The following is a 19,046-nucleotide window of genomic DNA, read 5'->3' as shown; positions in this document are numbered from 1 at the left end:
CACTATTTCATCTCTCAAAGCTACCCATTCTTCTTCTACTGTATTTCTTTCTTCCGTTCTTGTCAGTCATTCCCAAATGCTCTCTCTGAAACACTTTACAACCTCTGGTTCTTTCAATTTAGCCAGGTCCCATCTGCTTAAATTCCCACCTTTTTGCAGTTTCTTCAGTTTTAATCTACTGTTCATATCCAACAGATTGTGGTCAGAGTGCACATCTGCCCCTGAAAATGTCTTACAATTTAAAAACTTTTTCCTAAATCTCTGTCTTACCATTATATAATCTATCTGAAACCTTCCAGCATCTCCAGGCCTCTTCCATGTATACAACCTTCTTTCATGATTCTTGAACCAAGTGTTAGCTATGATTAAGTTATGCTCTGTGAAAAATTCTACCAGGCGGCTTCATTCCTTATTACTTCAATCACTTTTATTAGCAACATCGTAAATGCTCAGAAGTGTCATAGCACGTCGAGCTGTTCTTGCAGCACAGTACTGTGCCACAGCAAATCCACTGACAACCACTGCACAATGCAATTTGAGTTATTTGGAGGTCATCTGTGGCACAACACAGACCTAATGATACACTGTCTATTACATGTGCCACTACAGGGCACCAGCCACGTTTCCGTGCAGTGAGCGTATCAGGAAACTAGCGGTGCTGCTATTGAGCCACACATTACATGTTCACAGATATACTTCCATCTGCTGGATACTTAAGATGAAGCACTGCTTCCAGCTGGTAGTCAGCTGCTCACTCTGTTCTGGGCCAGGAGTCAGCTACAGACGTAGGTTAGCAACTGGAACCTGCAAGACCAGCCAGAATGCTCTGCTCAACATTGTCTCCGTACAGCACCATGGCACACTACATGGTGTGGCCCCCACATATGGCACCTTACAGCCACTCGGGATGAGGCTTCCTGCAGAACAGGTATCATGTCAGTGAACATTGTTTCTATTATTTTCAAGAGATCATGAACGATTTTTCAGTTGTTCTTGGGACTAACTTACTTGTGACCTTGTGCTGTGAATAAAGCGTTCTTGCTTCAACTTGCAAATCACCATTTCCTTAGGCGTGCATCACCAAGAAGTAGGACATTAAAGAATGTTTATGTCTGAATGTATGTAGTTTACCAGCTGCCTCCGATTTTCTATACTTGCAGCACGTATCTGGTGCTGGTGGGCACAAATTCTGTGCAGCGTTAGCGTCTGTGGACAGCCTGTGAAAGTATGTTGCACACACTGCTTGTCACACGCAAATTCAAATCGTGCTGTTTTTTCTACTGGCTTTGCCATAGTATTCCTGATATTCATCAATAACAATAAGCCTTTGGTGCATTTCATACTTTTACCATCCAATAATTTGGTATTGCCAAGTTTCTTTTTCAGCTGATGAAGGCACATTCCCATCCTTTCTTTACATGGCTGACACTTCAAGCTTTGCAATATGTTCAGCATATCATTTGCTTTTTAAAACAGTATTGAAGAATTTACAGATCCCATCTCCCAGATATATTTCATATATTAAGCTCCTCACTCAGACTGTGAGCAATGAAAAACATCCATAGTAACTGCTACCTTCATACTTCTACTTGACCCCTTATGGTTCTTTGTACACAAGGGCCAATGGAAACGCTTTTTCTCTTCATTGCCACCTACTAAGGTGTACCAATGCCAATACTTGGTGAGAACTTCAAAATCCAATACCTTACCTGTACCAACACTTACTGCACTACTAAATCCATTTTTGGAAGTTTGAGCCTTTTCTGCCATGACCCATCAGATGCTAGGCAAAAGTGTGTTCCATCACTATCATTTACAGCTTCTGCAGCTGCAGTTTCATAGATTCTGTTGCAACAGAGTCTATGTATTTGCCAACAATTTCAGTGTACTACTCATATTGTGTTAGTGGGTTTGGTATGTTCAAGAGAGCACAAAGTAGTTTACACTATGACAACCTTTCCCCATACACTTAACTCCATATAAAGACCTCACATTGGCTCCACATAGTTCATTATCTGAGCATTTGGCGGAAGTTAAAAATGGCTTATCAATTCCACCATTTGTGCACATAATTTTCAGTTCACAGAGTACTCCATTCCTAGCAGTTACAACTTCGGAAAGCACTATACCCCCACCATGTAACTTCCATGCCGCAAGCTCTTTCAACACTGATATTAAAATATTCAGATCTATAATTAAATTTTCACTACTGCCTTCATTGATACATAATGTATATCCTACATATAAGCTTGTAAATTTTTTTCAGTGCACTGGAAAGGTTGTCCACAGTCTTCTCATTACTACAACTGTCACTTTGACCTATTTCACTGCTGACCACAACTGTGTAGTTCTACAGTATCTGTTTCCTTTGTTCCGGTGTATCTCTGTGTCAGTTATTATAAAATGATAGCAACAATGCATAAATGATAAAGCCCTTGTATGCAGAAGGAAAAGGTCTCAAGTTTGATTCTTGGTCCAGCACACATTTTAATCTGCCAGGAAGTTTTAATTCAGCACACAATCTGCTGCAGCAGAGTAAAAACTCATTCTGGAAACATCCGAAGGCTGCGGGCAAGCCATGTCTCCACAACATCCTTTCCCCTAGGAATACTAGTCTTGGTAGTTTTGCAGGAAACTTCTGTGAAGTGTGGAAGGTAAGAGATAAGAAACTGGTTGAAGTAAAGCTGTGAAGACAGGTCACGAATCGTGCTTGGGTAGCTCAGTGGCAAAGCACTTGCCCAAGACATGAGTTCAAGTCTCCATCTGGCACACAGTTTTAATCTGCCAGGATGTTCCTTTAAGATGCTGTCAATGATAATGTGTCTTTTCTTCTCAGTGATATGATTTCAAGAAGACAAACGAAGTTGAACTAAGAGTCTTGTAAACATTTGTAGCTATAATTTAGTCAATTCTATGGAATAGAAGAAAATAAACTTAAGATGCAGATGCCTATAGAAATATGTTTTAATTCATCAAACTTATTACTGTATTATGAAACTCTCCCCACCACCACTTCTCACAGGCAGCTACACATAAATTGCAGACATTACACACAAAAGACTGAACTCATTAATTCATCAGTAGAACACAGAAAATGTACAGCAACAGTGATAATGATATGCCTTAAACAGGTTAACTATTTATTTTCATGCCATTATTACAAAGAACATGAGCCTGCAGTATCTATCTCACATAAAAAAGCTTAAGAAAGAAAATGGAGAATACTGATAAATAGCAAAAATGGAGGCCTTTTGAAACCTAGCACCACAAAACTTTTAGCTGCACTCACCTCTGGAGAACTCTGCTAGCCATTTCAGCCACAGTTCCAGCATCACAGCCTGTTCCATAGACACGACACCGCAAATTACCAATGTCTGTCAACTCAAGTTCAGCAGTTGCCATATTCTCCTCTAATGGGTGCTCAAAAGATACAGAGAGGCTCTGAGCAGATAGTGCTGTCACTTCAAATACAGTAGGCAGCTCTTGTGATCCAGTAAGTGCCTTTGACGTATCATCTTTTTCCGCATCTGCTGAACATAAATACATCACAAAACATAAGAGCATATTTGGACATTACATTGCAAATTTGAATGTTTCCTCTGAAGAAGATGATATCTGCAGTGTATACAATCCTGTTACTACCCTTGCATCTATAAATGAGGTAGTAAGTACGATAAGAGCCCAAAGCACAGACACAAACTTCTGAGAACAAGAGATGTTTGTGAAAATCCGTCTTGTAGGCAAATCACCAGTCTCATACGTCTGACTTCTTTTTTAACCGAACCTCAATATCCCATATTTCCTGTGAAAAACTAATCTATCCACTTTATGTTACGAAATTTCAAGTAATATTTCTTTCTTTTCTCAGATGTTATATCTGGTCAAAAATGGAAAGTGACGCGGACCTTGATCAAGCGTGACTTCCTTTTAACTGTACGGTATATGTTATATTGCATTTAGGAACTTTCGGGTAATTGAACATGTATCAATAATTACTGATTTCTGTAGTTGTATGTATAAGTTTGGATGTAGCTGTATTGCATTGATGTACTGGTGGATATTGTGTGTTATTACTCCTGTAGTTGATAGTATAATTGGTATAATGTCAACTTTATCCTGATGCCACATGTCCTTGACTTCCTCAGCCAGTTGGATGTATTTTTCAATTTTTTCTTCCGTTTTCTTTTGTATATTTGTTGTATTGGGTATGGATATTTCGATTAGTAGTGTTAATTTCTTCTTTTTATTGGTGAGTATGATGTCAGGTTTGTTATGTGGTGTTGTTTTATCTGTTATAATGGTTCTGTTCCAGTATAAATTGTATTCATCATTCTCCAGTACATTTTGTGGTGCATACTTGTATGTGGGAACGTGTTGTTTTATAAGTTTATGTTGTAAGGCAAGCTGTTGATGTATTATTTTTGCTACATTGTCATGTCTTCTGGGGTATTCTGTATTTGCTAGTATTGTACATCCGCTTGTGATGTGATCTACTGTTTCTATTTGTTGTTTGCAAAGTCTGCATTTATCTGTTGTGGTATTGGGATCTTTAATAATATACTTGCTGTAATATCTGGTGTTTATTGTTTGATCCTATATTGCAATCATGAATCCTTCCGTCTCACTGTATATATTGCCTTTTCTTAGCCATGTGTTGGATGCGTCTTGATCGATGTGTGACTGTGTTAGATGATATGGGTGCTTGCCATGTAGTGCTTTCTTTTTCCAATTTACTTTCTTCGTATCTGTTGATGTTATGTGATCTAAAGGGTTGTAGAAATGGTTATGAAATTGCAGTGGTGCAGCCGATGTATTTATATGAGTGATTGCTTTGTGTATTTTGCTAGTTTCTGTTCGTTCTAGAAAGAATTTTCTTAAATTGTCTACCTGTCCATAATGTAGGTTTTTTATATCGATAAATCCCCTTCCTCCTTCCTTTCTGCTTAATGTGAATCTTTCTGTTGCTGAATGTATGTGATGTATTCTATATTTGTGGCATTGTGATTGTGTAAGTGTATTGAGTGCTTCTAGGTCTGTGTTACTCCATTTCACTACTCCAAATGAGTAGGTCAATATTGGTATAGCATAAGTATTTATAGCTTTTGTCTTGTTTCTTGCTGTCAATTCTGTTTTCAGTATTTTTGTTAGTCTTTGTCTATATCTTTCTTTTAGTTCTTCTTTAATATTTGTATTGTCTATTCCTATTTTTTGTCTGTATCCTGGATATTTATTGGCATCTGTTTTTTCCATCGTTTCTATGCAGTCGCTGTGGTTATCCAATATGTAATCTTCTTGTTTAGTGTGTTTTCCCTTGACTATGCTATTTTTCTTACATTTGTCTGTTCCAAAAGCCATATTTATATCATTGCTGAATACTTCTGTTATCTTTAGTAATTGGTTGAGTTGTTGATTTGTTGCTGCCAGTAGTTTTAGATCAGCCATGTATAGCAAACGTGTGATTTTGTGTGGGTATGTTCCAGTAATATTGTATCCATAATTTGTATTATTTAGCATGTTGGATAGTGGGTTCAGAGCAAGGCAGAACCAGAAAGGACTTAATGAGTCTCCTTGGTATATTCCACGCTTAATCTGTATTGGCTGTGATGTGATATTATTTGAATTTGTTTGGATATTAAGTGTGGTTTTCCAATTTTTCATTACTATGTTTAGGAACTGTATCAATTCAGGATCTACTTTGTATATTTCCAATATTTGTAGTAACCATGAGTGGGGTACACTATCAAAAGCTTTTTGGTAATCAATGTATGCGTAGCGTAGCGACCTTTGTTTAGTTTTAGCTTGATATGTCACCTCTGCATCTATTATCAGTTGCTCTTTACATCCTCGTGCTCCTTTGCAACAGCCTTTTTGTTCTTCATTTATAATTTTGTTCTGTGTTGTATGTGTCATTAATTTCTGTGTAATGACTGAAGTTAATATTTTGTATATTGTTGGTAGGCATGTTATGGGGCGATATTTAGCTGGGTTTGCTGTGTCTGCTTGATCTTTAGGTTTCAGATAAGTTATTCCATGTGTAAGTGTATCAAGGAATGTGTATGGGTCTGCAATGTAACTGTTAAATAATTTATAAATACAAAGATGAGGTGACTTACCGAACAAAAACGCTGGCAGGTCGATAGACAAACAAACACAAACATACACACAAAATTCAAGCTTTCGCAACAAATTGTTACCTCATCAGGAAAGAGGGAAGGAGAGGGGAAGACGAAAGGAAGTGGGTTTTAAAGGAGAGGGTAAGGAGTCATTCCAATCCCGGGAGCGGAAAGACTTACCTTAGGGGGAAAAAAGGACAGGTATACACTCGCACACACGCACATATCCATCCACACATACAGACACAAGCAGACATATTTAAAGACCAATATGTCTGCTTGTGTCTGTATGTGTGGATGGGTATGTGCGTGTGTGCGAGTGTATACCTGTCCTTTTTTCCCCCTAAGGTAAGTCTTTCCGCTCCCGGGATTGGAATGACTCCTTACCCTCTCCTTTAAAACCCACTTCCTTTCGTCTTCCCCTCTCCTTCCCTCTTTCCTGATGAGGCAACAATTTGTTGCGAAAGCTTGAATTTTGTGTGTATGTTTGTGTTTGTTTGTCTATCGACCTGCCAGCGTTTTTGTTCGGTAAGTCACCTCATCTTTGTATTTATATATAATTTTTCCCACGTGGAATGTTTCCTTCCATTATATTGTTAAATAATTTAGTTAGATGTGAAGGTGTTGAGGTGAACTTCTTTAGCCAGAAATTTGCTATTTTATCTCCTCCAGGGGCTTTCCAGTTGTGAGTAGAATTAATTGCTTGGGTGACTTCATGTTGCAAAATTATCACTTCAGGCATTTGTGGTATCATCTTGTTGTGTCTGTTTCTGCTTGTATCCACCGTGCATGCCTGTTATGTTGTACCGGGTTTGACCATATGTTGCTCCAGAAGTGTTCCATGTCTGTTATGTTTGGTGGATTGTCTATTTTAATGTGTGTGTTATCTATTGTCTGGTAAAATTTCTTTTGGTTTGTGTTGAATGTTTGGTTTGTGTTGAATGTTTGGTTTTTTTTTTCCTTCTATTTTCACTTTTTTTGTATCTTCTAAGTCGTTTGGCCAATGCTTGTAATTTCTGCTTCTTTTCATCTAATTGCTCTATCGCTTCTTGTTGTGAGATTTTACCCAACCTTTTTTTTTTTTTTTTTTTTTTTTTTTTTTTTATTCTCTGACATTCCATTTCTTATAAATTGCATTAGCTGTCCGATGTCTTTTCTCAGTTTTTCTATTCTGATCTGTAGCCTGTGTTGCCATGCTGGTTTTGTGGGTATCTTCTGTGTGTTGGTTGGTTCTGATCTCTGCCTAGTGTGTATATTTAGTGTAGTGAGTGCTCCAATATAAACCAGTAGTTGTAACTCTTCCATAGTTGTTTTCATTTATTTTGTTGTGTATGATTGTGTTGATAGTTTTTATTGTTGTTTCGACTTGTGGGTTATTTGGTGGTCTATGCAAGAATGGTCTAACGTCTGTATTTGTGTCTTTGTATTCTATATATGTCAGCTGAAATTTTTCTTCTATATTTAACATGTGTGTCGCTTCGTGTTCTACTTGTGCTTGTTCTGGTGGCTGTCTTAATATTTCGTTTTCCTCTGATTGTTTAATTGATGCGTGTTGTCCTTTGTTTGTTTGCTCTGGGATGTTTGAGTCCATTACTGTATTTTCTTCTTCTTCTGATTGACATTATTTTGTTCCAGTATTTGTTGTACTTATTGTTTGATGTTTTCTAATTCTGACTGGGGTATCCTGTTATTTTTGATTATTACACGGATCTGAGCAGCTAGTCGTTGCTCTGTTAAAAATTTTAATTCTGGGTATCTGGTAATAAATGTTGTGTATACTTGTGATCTGTATCCAGTTGTGTTGGTTCCTAGGTTTGTTGCTTGGTAATAACAGAACATGAGGTGTTGGTTAACTTCATCTGACCATCTCATCCTCTGTCTTTGTTTTCCTTCTAGGGTGGTTGCAGGAAGCATATCCTACAAAACACCTCTATTTGGATTTAAATCATTTTCCAGTTGGCTAGCAGTGTCGTTACCATTGTGGGCGGGCATAGGGTTCAAGTGTTGTCCCCGACCATGACGGCGCTTGTCCGAGGCTTCTTTAGTTCTGTCCTGAACCAACTAATCACACTAAAAGGGGGGTTAGCCCTATTAGTGGTTTGTTCTTTCCGTCGCCTTTTACGACTGGCGGAACATACCGGAGGCCTATTCTTTTCCTGGGCCTCCACGGGATTTAATATTATTATTATTATTATTTCACTAAATTTTCATATATAGGCTAGAGACAATAGGTAACAGGTGTAAAGTTTGTAATTAATTTGCAACTAGAATTAGAACAAAGTTCAGATACTAAATGCACCACACACACAGTTATGACCTATTCAGACACTTCATGGGCTTCATTATCATCATTTTCTTCACTCACATTCTGTGGATTGAGGTTCACATAAAACTGTTTGCCCACTTCAGGCTTGAAATCTAATTGTTTTGATGAGTCTCTGCGTTTCAAGGTTGACATTAGCCTTTTATCTATGTATATGGGCACTAGATTTAGCAAGGCATCTATAAACTGTATTTTGTGCCCCTATGGAAGTGAATATCTGAGAAATCGGTGAAACTGCTTTTCATGAATTTTCATATGTACAATGTGGGCCTACTGTACAGATAAAGCTGGTTCACCAAAAGATCAACAGATAGGGTGACTAGGTTTTCTAACTGAAAATATGGGAGATTCTGTATCTTCAACTTCAGATCTCTAACTTAACCAACTTAATAATTTTGTTTTATGTGGCATTTCTAGAAATTCATTTCATAAAATTTTAAAGTTTTTCCTCAATCTGTCTGGCGTTCAGCAAAAACAGAGTGCAGCTCTCACTTAAAATTGTTTGTCAATCTCACCAAAGATAAACTTAACTCTATTAAGAGGGGCATTCAGACATGCCATAAACACCAAAGACTGGTCAACCATACCTGCCTCAACTCTCCACATACAAAGCAACACTTTTCTCTCTGTTGTAAGGTTCTCCCATTCCAAAATGATATGACAATCGGCAAGAAAGTGGTAGGTTGTGATCCCTGCAATAGCTGAATACCACCTACGACTGCTGCTCATGGAAGAAGAAGTTACAGACATATCTGAGCTCAGTATTTGGAGAGGACACATCATTAAATGAAAGAAATGGCTGCTGCAGCTACCGATGATGACGGTATGATCTCCAGATTAATGAGACATGGTATTTTACCCTCTTCTTCAAACTTGGGAAGAACTGTACACTCCTGAGTTGTTGTTGTGTTGCACACACCAGCTGTGTAGAACTGAATTTCGATACAATGACAAGATGTCACCTTCTCAGGATCTTAAAATCCAGACAATTCCCGAATCTCTTGTGGCATGTATTCAGAAGACATCACTCCAACATTGATAACATAACCTAACTGGAGTTGGCTACACAACAGTCTTTCTTGCACAGGCATCTTGTAATGATATTGAAGGTCTGTGTTACTATATGGAGGGTTAATATCCTTTGACAGCTGCAAAAACTGGGCATCCAAGGATGTAAGTCCACCACTACATGGTCCACTCTGTTTCCATGTTATTCTGGATACCAACTGGCTATCTTACATCTGGGCATTTAGAAAAAGAACAGTTTCCCTCAAGATAGTGTATTAAATATGATTGCGTTTGCTGTCACCAACAGTATAACAATTAAGTATGATTGTGTTTGCTAACACTAACAGTATGACATCAACTGTAGGAAGTCCTATCAGATTTTTTATTTTTGTAAATTATTTCTCCTTCTTTTACCCTTGCTCCAACCTTGCATCAAGAACCCATCAGTTGCAACCGACAATTAGAAAGCCTCCATAATCATTAGGGGAGAAAGGTTTTAAGAGTGGCTGATGGAACAAAATCAAAGAAATATCAAAGAACAAAGATGATGCATAACTTTGTCAGAGTGCTCGGAAGTTTACATCTCGCCAAGGGCAGAATGCCAACTGTACAAATGTAATTTAAGTCACTAAACACAGACTGACATTTAAAGAATTTACAAAATTTCTGAAAAGTTGTTGGAGGGTACCTGTAAGCTGTTGATTTAATGGATTAGATCTCAAATTGTTCTGTTGTTGTTGTTGTGGTCTTCAGTCCTGAGACTGGTTTGATGCAGCTCTCCATGCTACCCTATCCCGTGCAAGTTTCTTCATCTCCCAGTACCTACTGCAGCCTACATCCTTCTGAATCTGCTTAATGTATCCATCTCTTGGCCTCCCTCTACGATTTTTACCCTCCACGCTGCCCTCCAATGCTAAATTTGTGATCCCTTGATGCCTCAGAACATGTCCTACCAACCGGTCCCTTCTTCTAGTCAAGTTGTGCCACAAACTTCTCTTCTCCCCAATTCCATTCAACACCTCCTCATTAGTTATGTGATCTACCTATCTAATCTTCAACATTCTTCTGTAGCACCACATTTCAAAAGCTTCTATTCTCTTCTTGTCTAAACTATTTATTGTCCATGTTTCACTTCCATACATGGCTACACTCAATACAAATACTTTCAGAAATGACTTCCTGACACTTAAATCTATACTCGATGTTAACAAATTTCTCTTCTTCTGAAACGCTTTCCTTGCCATTGCCAGTCTACATTTTATATCCTCTCTACTTCGACCATCATCAGTTATTTTGCTCCCCAAATAGCAAAACTCATTTACTAGTTTAAGTGTCTCATTTCCTAATCTAATACCCTCAGCATCAACCAATTTAATTCGACTACATTCCATTATCCGCGTTTCGCTTTTTTTTATGTTCATCTTATATCCTCCTTTCAAGACACTGTCCATTCCGTTCAACTGCTCTTCCAAGTCCTTTGCTGTCTCTGACAGAATTACAATGTCATCGGCAAACCTCAAAGTTTTTATTTCTTCTCCCTGGATTTTAATATCTACTCCAAATTTTTTTTTCCTCCTGCTCAATATACAGATTGAATAACATCGGGGATAGGCTAAAACCCTGTCTCAGTCCCTTCTCAACCACTGCTTGCCTTTCATGCCCCTCGACTCTTATAACTGCCATCTGGTTTCTGTACAAATTGTAAATAGCCTTTCGCTCCCTGTATTTTACCTCTGCCACCTTTAGAATTTGAAAGAGAGTATTCCAGTCAACATTGTCAAAAGCTTTCTCTAAGTCTACAAATGCTAGAAATGTAGGTTTGCCTTTCCTTAATCTTTCTTCTAAGATAAGTCGTAGGGTCAGTATTGCCTCACGTGTTCCAACATTTCTACGGAATCCAACCCGATCTTCCCCGAGGTCGGCTTCTACCAGTTTTTCCATTCGTCTGTAAATAATTCGCGTTAATATTTTGCAACTGTGACTTATTAAACTGATAGTTTGGTAATTTTTACATCTGTCAACACCTGCTATCTTCGGGATTGGAATTATTATATTCTTCTTGAAGTCTGAGGGTATTTCACCTGTCTCATACATCTTACTCACCAGATGGTAGAGTTTTGTCAGGACTGGCTCTCCCAAGGCCGTCAGTAGTTCTAATGGAATTTTTTCTACTCCTGGGGCCTTGTTTTGACTCAGGTCTTTCAGTGCTCTGTCAAACTCTTCACGCAGTATCGTATCTCCCATTTCATCTTCATCTACATCCTCTTCCATTTCCATAATATTGTCCTCAAGTACATCGCCCTTGTATAGACCCTCTATATACTCCTTCCACCTATCTGGTTTCCCTTCTTTGCTTAGAGAGATATATACCACATAAATTAATAAGTAACGGTACTGATCCCCCCACAGTACACAAAACGGGTCAGATCACTGTTGCAGAAGCAACGAAAAAAGCAAGTCAAATTTAAAAGAACGCAAAATACCCGAGATTGGCAAAGTTTTGCAGAAGTTTAAAATATAGTGCATGCTTCAATGCAAGATGTTTTTAATAATTTCCATAATGAAACTCTGACTCAGAATCTGGCAGAAAACCGAAAGATATTCTGGTCATACATAAAGCACACCAGTGGTATGATGCAATAAATATCTTCACTGTGCGATAACAATGGTGAAGTCACTGATAACAGTGCCACTAAAGCAGAGTTATTAAACATGGTTTTCCGAAACTCCTTCACCAAAGACAACAAAGTAAATATTCATGAATTCCAATCGAGAACAACTGCCAAGATGGGAAACATAGAAGCAGATATCCTCGGTGTAGCGAAGCAGCTTAAATCACTTAACAAAGGCAAGGCCTCCTGTCCAGATTGTATACCAGTCAGGTTCCTTTCAGAGTATGCTGATACAATAGCTCCATATTTAGTGATTATATACAACCACTCACTCACAGAAAGTTCTGTACCTAAAGGCTGGAAAATTGCTTAAGTCACACCAATACCCAAAAAGGGAAATAATAATCCGCTGAATTACAGGCCCATGTCACTAACATCGATTTGCAGTAGGGTTTTGGAACATATACTGTGTTCGAACATCATGAATTACCTCGAATAAAACGATTTATTAACACACAGTCAGCTCAAATTCAAAAAACACTCATGAAGTAATGAGCGCTATTGACAGGAGATGTCAAATTGATTCCATATTTTTAGATTTCCAGAAGGCTTTCACCACTATTCCTCATAAGCATCTTCAAACCAAACTGCGTGCCTATGGAATATCGCCTCAGTTGTGCGACTGGATTCATGATTACAGTTCATGGCAATAGATGGAAAGTGATAGAGTAAAATAGAAGTAATGTTCGGCGTTCCCCAAGGAAGTGTTATATGCCCTCTATTGTTCCTGATCTATATTAACGACATAGGAGACAATCTCAATAGCCGTCTTAAATTGTTTGCAGATGATGCCGTCATTTGCAGTCTTATAAAGTCATCAGATGACCGAAACGAATTGCAAAATGACTTAGATAAGGTGCCTGTATGGTGTGAAAAGTGGCAATTGACCCTGAATAAAGGAAAGTGTGAAGTTATTCACATTGGTAATAAAATAAATCAGTTAAATTTCAATTACGCGATAAGTCACGCAAATCTTAAGGCTGTAAATTCAACTAAATAATTAGGGATTACAATTACAAATAACCTAAATTGGAACAATCACACAGATAATGTTTTGGGTAGAGCAAACCAAAGACTGTGATTCACTGACAGAACACTTAGAAGGTGCAACAGGTCTACTAAAGAGACTGCTTACACCATGCTCGTGCGCCCTGTTCTGGAGTACTGCTGTGTGTTGTGGGATCTGCGTCAGATGAGACTGATGGATGACATCGAAAAAGTTCAAAGAAGGGTGGCTCGTTTTGTAATATCACAAAATAGGGGAGACAGTGCCACAGACATGATACATGAATTAGAGTTGCAATCATTAAAACAAAGGTGTTTTTCATTGCGACAGGATCTTCTCATGAAATTTCAATCACCAGTTTTCACCTACAATTGCAAAAACATTCTGTTGGCACCCACCTACATAGGGGAAAAGATCATCACAATAAAATAAGAAACATCAGGGCTCGTACAGAAAAATTTAAGTGCTCGTTTTTCCCGCATACCGTCCGAGAGTGGAATGGTAGAGAGACAGCTTGAAGATGATTCACCGAACCCTCTGCCAGGCACTTTATTGTGAATAGTAGAGAAATCAGGTGGATGTAGAGAGAAGGAGCATACTGCTGACATCAGTCTTGGTCTACTGAAGGGCCACCAACTCGCTTCCCAGGTCTGATGTCAGCATTGCTGAATTCCAATGCAAGTACCGTCGATCTGGGGCGGGGGCCAGTTGTCCACTGACGTTCGCTGGCCTGCTGTGTCCGAGTGGGCGTGTGTCTCTCACTGACAAGGAGAAATGTAATTAAACAATGGAAAATCCAGGATGGAGTGTAATCCAGGATGTAATGTGTGGTTTCAGCTCTCTGAGACTGCATACATGTGTGCAAGTTGCGTGCGTGCGTGTGTGTGTGTGTGTGTGTGTGTGTGTGTGTGTGTGTGTGTGTACTGCTGACAAAGGCCTTAATGGCCGAAAGCTATAATTGTGTGAATCTTTTTGCTGTGCCTATCGCGACTCAGCATCTCCGCTATATGGTGAGTAGAAATTTAATTAAAAGTGATAAGTACCTCTTCAACCACCAGTCTGTCATTGGGTCACACCAACTCAGCCCCACCTTGGCCAGACTATTGGCTCTGAGCACTATGGGACTTAACACCTTGGCCAGCCAGGCCCTACAGAGCAGTGTCAAGAGAACTGACGTCGCCACAAGTGAACAGCAGAGGGATTGCCACCCACCACAGCACATCTGAGCTGCAGCCTATCAGCCCACAGTATCTTCATTGTGGGGTTAGTGAAATTGTTATTTGTGGTTTGTGACAGAAATGGGGTCGAGAACTGAGGGTCACTGCAATTTCAAAGTTATTTTTGTGAGACCAGAAGAACCAGTGGCTGTTTGTCGATTCAAGGGTAATTGTAAGGATCAGTGGTTAGAGCCTGCCAGATATACACAGTGTAATTTGCTAGGGCATTCTGCCCCTTGTGCCGAGTATGTGGCAGCTTTATGTTTAACGTGTCATCATTTTGGCTGTAGGACGAGACAATGCAGGGAGTTGAGATGGCTCATTGTTAGAAATAAGGGACAAGTATTGTAGTACTGTTGATTAAAGGTTGTTATTTTTGCCGTTATTATTAGGTTTATAAAATATGAGTACAAGTAGCGCAATTGCAGAATCAGAGACAAGGTGTCACCGGACCGGAAGCTGTGCAATCAGTAGTTAATGAAGTAATATGGTTAAGAGCAGAAAATATGTTTCCAAGAAATGAGGTGACAGTGAGGAATGAGGATTTGAGATTATTGTGAGCACACAATCTAGGATTAGATCCAGCTGTTGAGAACCTTGTTACTCCTATTTACAGTAGGGCGTTTGAGGACGTGTTATAGTTTGTGGAGGACCTCTTATCATCTGCCGAGATAGGGGGTTAGTTAGGCAAGCAGTTGTTACAAGTAGCATGATTGTGCCTTTCAGGAGAAGCAACATCCTCTATACAATGCACAGAAGCACTAATCAAAACAAACTTTTAAGCAGTTAAAACAAGCATTATTGCATAGGTACAAGAAGCAAAATATTGTGCGTCTTTTTCATGAGCAACTACGTCTAATGAACCCACAGAGGATTTTTGAGACAGATTAGGAAAATTAATTGCAGAGTTATGTGGCAACCAAGTTAGTGGGCATCTGAAATGCCTTTGAGCGTGCACACTGATGCACTTGCAGATCTCCATGCAGCAGTGAGTATTGTTTTAATTGTGGGCATTCTCAGTAAAAATGAAATACAAATGCAGGGGCAGAATTTGCCATAGTGGTTACATCAGATGTACGAAGGTTTAAGTTTCTGTAGGATACATGGGCCCAAGTGTCAGTGGCCTCAAGAGATGTAGCAGGTAGGAGGCAACGGAACCCATCACACAATAGTTTGGGTTGGGTGGGGAATAACAATATACTGCCAAAGGGGTCGGCAATGGTGAATTTCTAATTGGAGGCAACCAAGTTTAGGTAACTTCAAGAAATGGCATCTCATGCGAGCAAGAGTTGCAGCATGATTCTAGGGTTAGACTTTTTGCATCAGCATCATGCTGTAATTTACCTTCAACTACACGTGGTGGAACTTAGTGGGAAGGTATCCTGGTAGTCATTAAATCCAAAGGAGGATACTTTTATGAAAGTAAAATATAATGATTGTGACTGTATTATATATATGGAAGCCAATATTATTACATTTTGTGAGAAATAACGTTTGATTTGTATGGTAAATCTGAAATACCAGGGTGTATTGAAATTAATGAGCAGTACTGTACATAGTGGTGTACACTGCGTGGCCAAATGTCCAAAATTCTTAAATGCTCTGGCATTTATGCATCTTGAAAATTAATTTATAAATAGTGTTTATATAAACATTTAAGCCAATATTCTATATTAGAATAGGTGTTTTGCAGCACTGCTTCCATATTGGTTGGGTAACCAAGTTGAAAACACTGATTGACAATTATGGGAGAGTTATTTGGGGAAATAAACTGGCCTGTAAACAAGATTTTTTACATCTTTAAAGAGGTCAGTTCTTGAGGTAGTACATAATTTAAAAAAACACTCAATTTCAAAAGTAATTTTTAAATAAAATATCATTTATATTACGTACTTCACCTGTAGGTAGTATTTTTACTTATACTGCAAAAAATTAGAGTAAAGGAAAGTTTATCCATAATGATTTTATGTATAAATGTGTCATGTGCCCATTCCAATTCCATGATTAAAAGAATCTATGATTCTCAGGGAATCGATTAGTATTGGAATCTAATGATTCCAGCATCTTGGGCATGGATTCTTTGCTATGAAATCTTTTTGATGTTTTCATTTTATTTTCACAGCAGTGCAGTCATACGAAAGCCAATAAAGAAATGAGCAGAACAGAAAAGTATAGTCTTGTTTCAAATGTCACTACATTTTTCCCACCCACCGAAAACAGTTTAACATTTAAGAATACATTATCATCAAGAAACATGTCCGCCCCGGTAGCTGAGTGGTCAGCGTGACAGACTGTCAATCCTAAGGGCCCGGGTTCGATTCCCGGCTGGGTCGGAAATTTTCTCCGCTCAGGGACTGGGTGTTGTGTTGTCCCAATCATCATCACTTCATCCTCATCGACGCGCAGGTCACCAAAGTGGCGTCAAATCGAAAGACCTGCACCAGGCGAACGGTCTACCCGACGGGAGGCCGTAGCCAAACGACATTTCCATTTCCATCAAGAAACATGTATCAGCTGCTCAATACATTCAGTAATAATTTTGTTATCAATAATCATTCTTAAAATAATATTCAAGAGAATTGACACCGGTTATAAAGTGTGTTACATTACATAGCGATGACCTAAGGAACAAAATTTTTATTCTGGCTAATCATTACACAGGTAGTCCAGTGTGTGCGTGTGTGTGTGTGGGGGGGGGGGGGGGGGGCGGCATACAAGTGTTTGTGTGTGTGTGTGTGTGTATGCATGCGAAAAAGAGAGACCAAGAATGAAGAGTAGAAATGGCAAAAAGGAAAAAATGGACATTGTAAATGATAAGCAACAAACATCCTTCCTTGGTACACCAAGTTGGAGTTTCTTTTTTAATGGAGAGAGAGAGAGAGAGAGAGAGAGAGAGAGAGAGAGAGAGAGAGAGAGAGAGAGAGAGAGAACATGCTTCTTTCTTCTTCTTGTTAGTGATAAAGGCAATGAATAACATATGTGTGTTTAAGTGTAAACATTTATTAACTTTCAATGTTAATAAAAAAGACATGCTTCTCTCTTCTTTCCTTCTGTTGTTAGTAATAAAGGCAATGAATAACACACATATGTTTATGTGTAAACATTTATTACCTTTCAATTTTGGGGGTATTGTCCCATCCCTTATTTTAATTGGTGAATTGTACATTCTAGGAGTTAAAACTTTAATAAGTATTTTTTTTATATGTTGTTGTTGTTGTGGTCTTCAGTCCTGAGACTGGTTTGATGCAGCTCTCCATGCTACTCTATCCTGTGCAAGCTTTTTCATCTCCCAGTACCTACTGCAACCTACATCTTTCTGAATCTGCTTAGTGTATTCATCTCTTGGTCTCCCTCTACGATTTTTACCCTCCACGCTGCCCTCCAATACTAAATTGGTGATCCCTTGATGCCTCAGAACATGTCCTACCAACCGATCCCTTCTTCTGGTCAAGTTGTGCCACAAACTTTTCTTCTCCCCAATCCTATTCAATACTTCCTCATTAGTTATGTGATCTACCCATCTAATCTTCAGCATTCTTCTGTAGCACCACATTTCGAAAGCTTCTATTCTCTTCTTGTCCAAACTATTTATCGTCCATGTTTCACTTCCATACATGGCTACACTCCATACGAATACTTTCAGAAATGACTTCCTGACACTTAAATCAATACTGGATGTTAACAAATTTCTCTTCTTCAGAAACGCTTTCCTTGCCATTGCCAGCCTACATTTTATATCCTCTCTACTTCGACTATCATCAGTTATTTTGCTCCCCAAATAGCAAAACTCCTTTACTACTTTAAGTGCCTCATTTCCTAATCTAATTCCCTCAGCATCACCCGACTTAATTAGACTACATTCCATTATCCTTGTTTTGCTTTTGTTGATGTTCATCTTATATCCTCCTTTCAAGACACTGTCCATTCCATTCAACTGCTCTTCCAAGTCCTTTGCTGTCTCTGACAGAATTACAATGTCATCGGCGAACCTCAAAGTTTTTATTTCTTCTCCATGAATTTTAATACCTACTCCGAATTTTTCTTTTGTTTCCTTTACTGCTTGCTCCATATACAGATTGAACAACATCGGGGAGAGGCTACAACCCTGTCTTACTCCTTTCCCAACCACTGCTTCCCTTTCATGTCCCTCGACTCTTATAACTGCCATCTGGTTTCTGTACAAATTGTAAATAGCCTTTCGCTCCCTGTATTTTACCCCTGCCACCTTTAGAATTTGAAAGAGAGTATTCCAGTCAACATTGTCAAAAGCTTTCTCTAAGTCTACAAATGCTAGAAACGTAGGTTTGCCTTTCCTTAATCTTTCTTCTAAGATAAGTCGTAAGGTCAGTATTGCCTCACGTGTTCCAGTGTTTCTACGGAATCCAAACTGATCTTCCCCGAGGTTGGCTTCTACTAGTTTTTCCATTCGTCTGTAAAGAATTCGTGTTAGTATTTTGCAGCTGTGACTTATTAAGCTGATAGTTCGGTAATTTTCACATCTGTCAACACCTGCTTTCTTTGGGATTGGAATTATTATATTCTTCTTGAAGTCTGAGGGTATTTCGCCTGTTTCATACATCTTGCTCACCAGATGGTAGAGTTTTGTCAGGACTGGCTCTCCCACGGCCGTCAGTAGTTCCAATGGAATATTGTCTACTCCGGGGGCCTTGTTTCGACTCAGGTCTTTCAGTGCTCTGTCAAACTCTT

The 19,046-nt window shown here is 38.9% G+C and overlaps 1 protein-coding gene across 1 annotated transcript in view; it reads right to left on the bottom strand.

Moving 5' to 3' along the window:
• Nucleotides 1-19,046, bottom strand: part of LOC124787820 (mediator of RNA polymerase II transcription subunit 1-like) — a 237,130-nt gene that overhangs the window by 97,316 nt on the left and 120,768 nt on the right. The window contains exon 9 of the mRNA XM_047254752.1: nucleotides 3,290-3,527. Within this exon, the coding sequence (XP_047110708.1) occupies nucleotides 3,290-3,527 (238 nt within the window). The remainder of the gene's footprint in view (nucleotides 1-3,289; nucleotides 3,528-19,046) is intronic.

This window comes from Schistocerca piceifrons, chromosome 3 (genome assembly GCF_021461385.2).
Source record: "Schistocerca piceifrons isolate TAMUIC-IGC-003096 chromosome 3, iqSchPice1.1, whole genome shotgun sequence".
Lineage (NCBI taxonomy): Eukaryota > Metazoa > Arthropoda > Insecta > Orthoptera > Acrididae > Schistocerca > Schistocerca piceifrons.
This window is presented reverse-complemented; position numbering and strand designations above follow the sequence as displayed.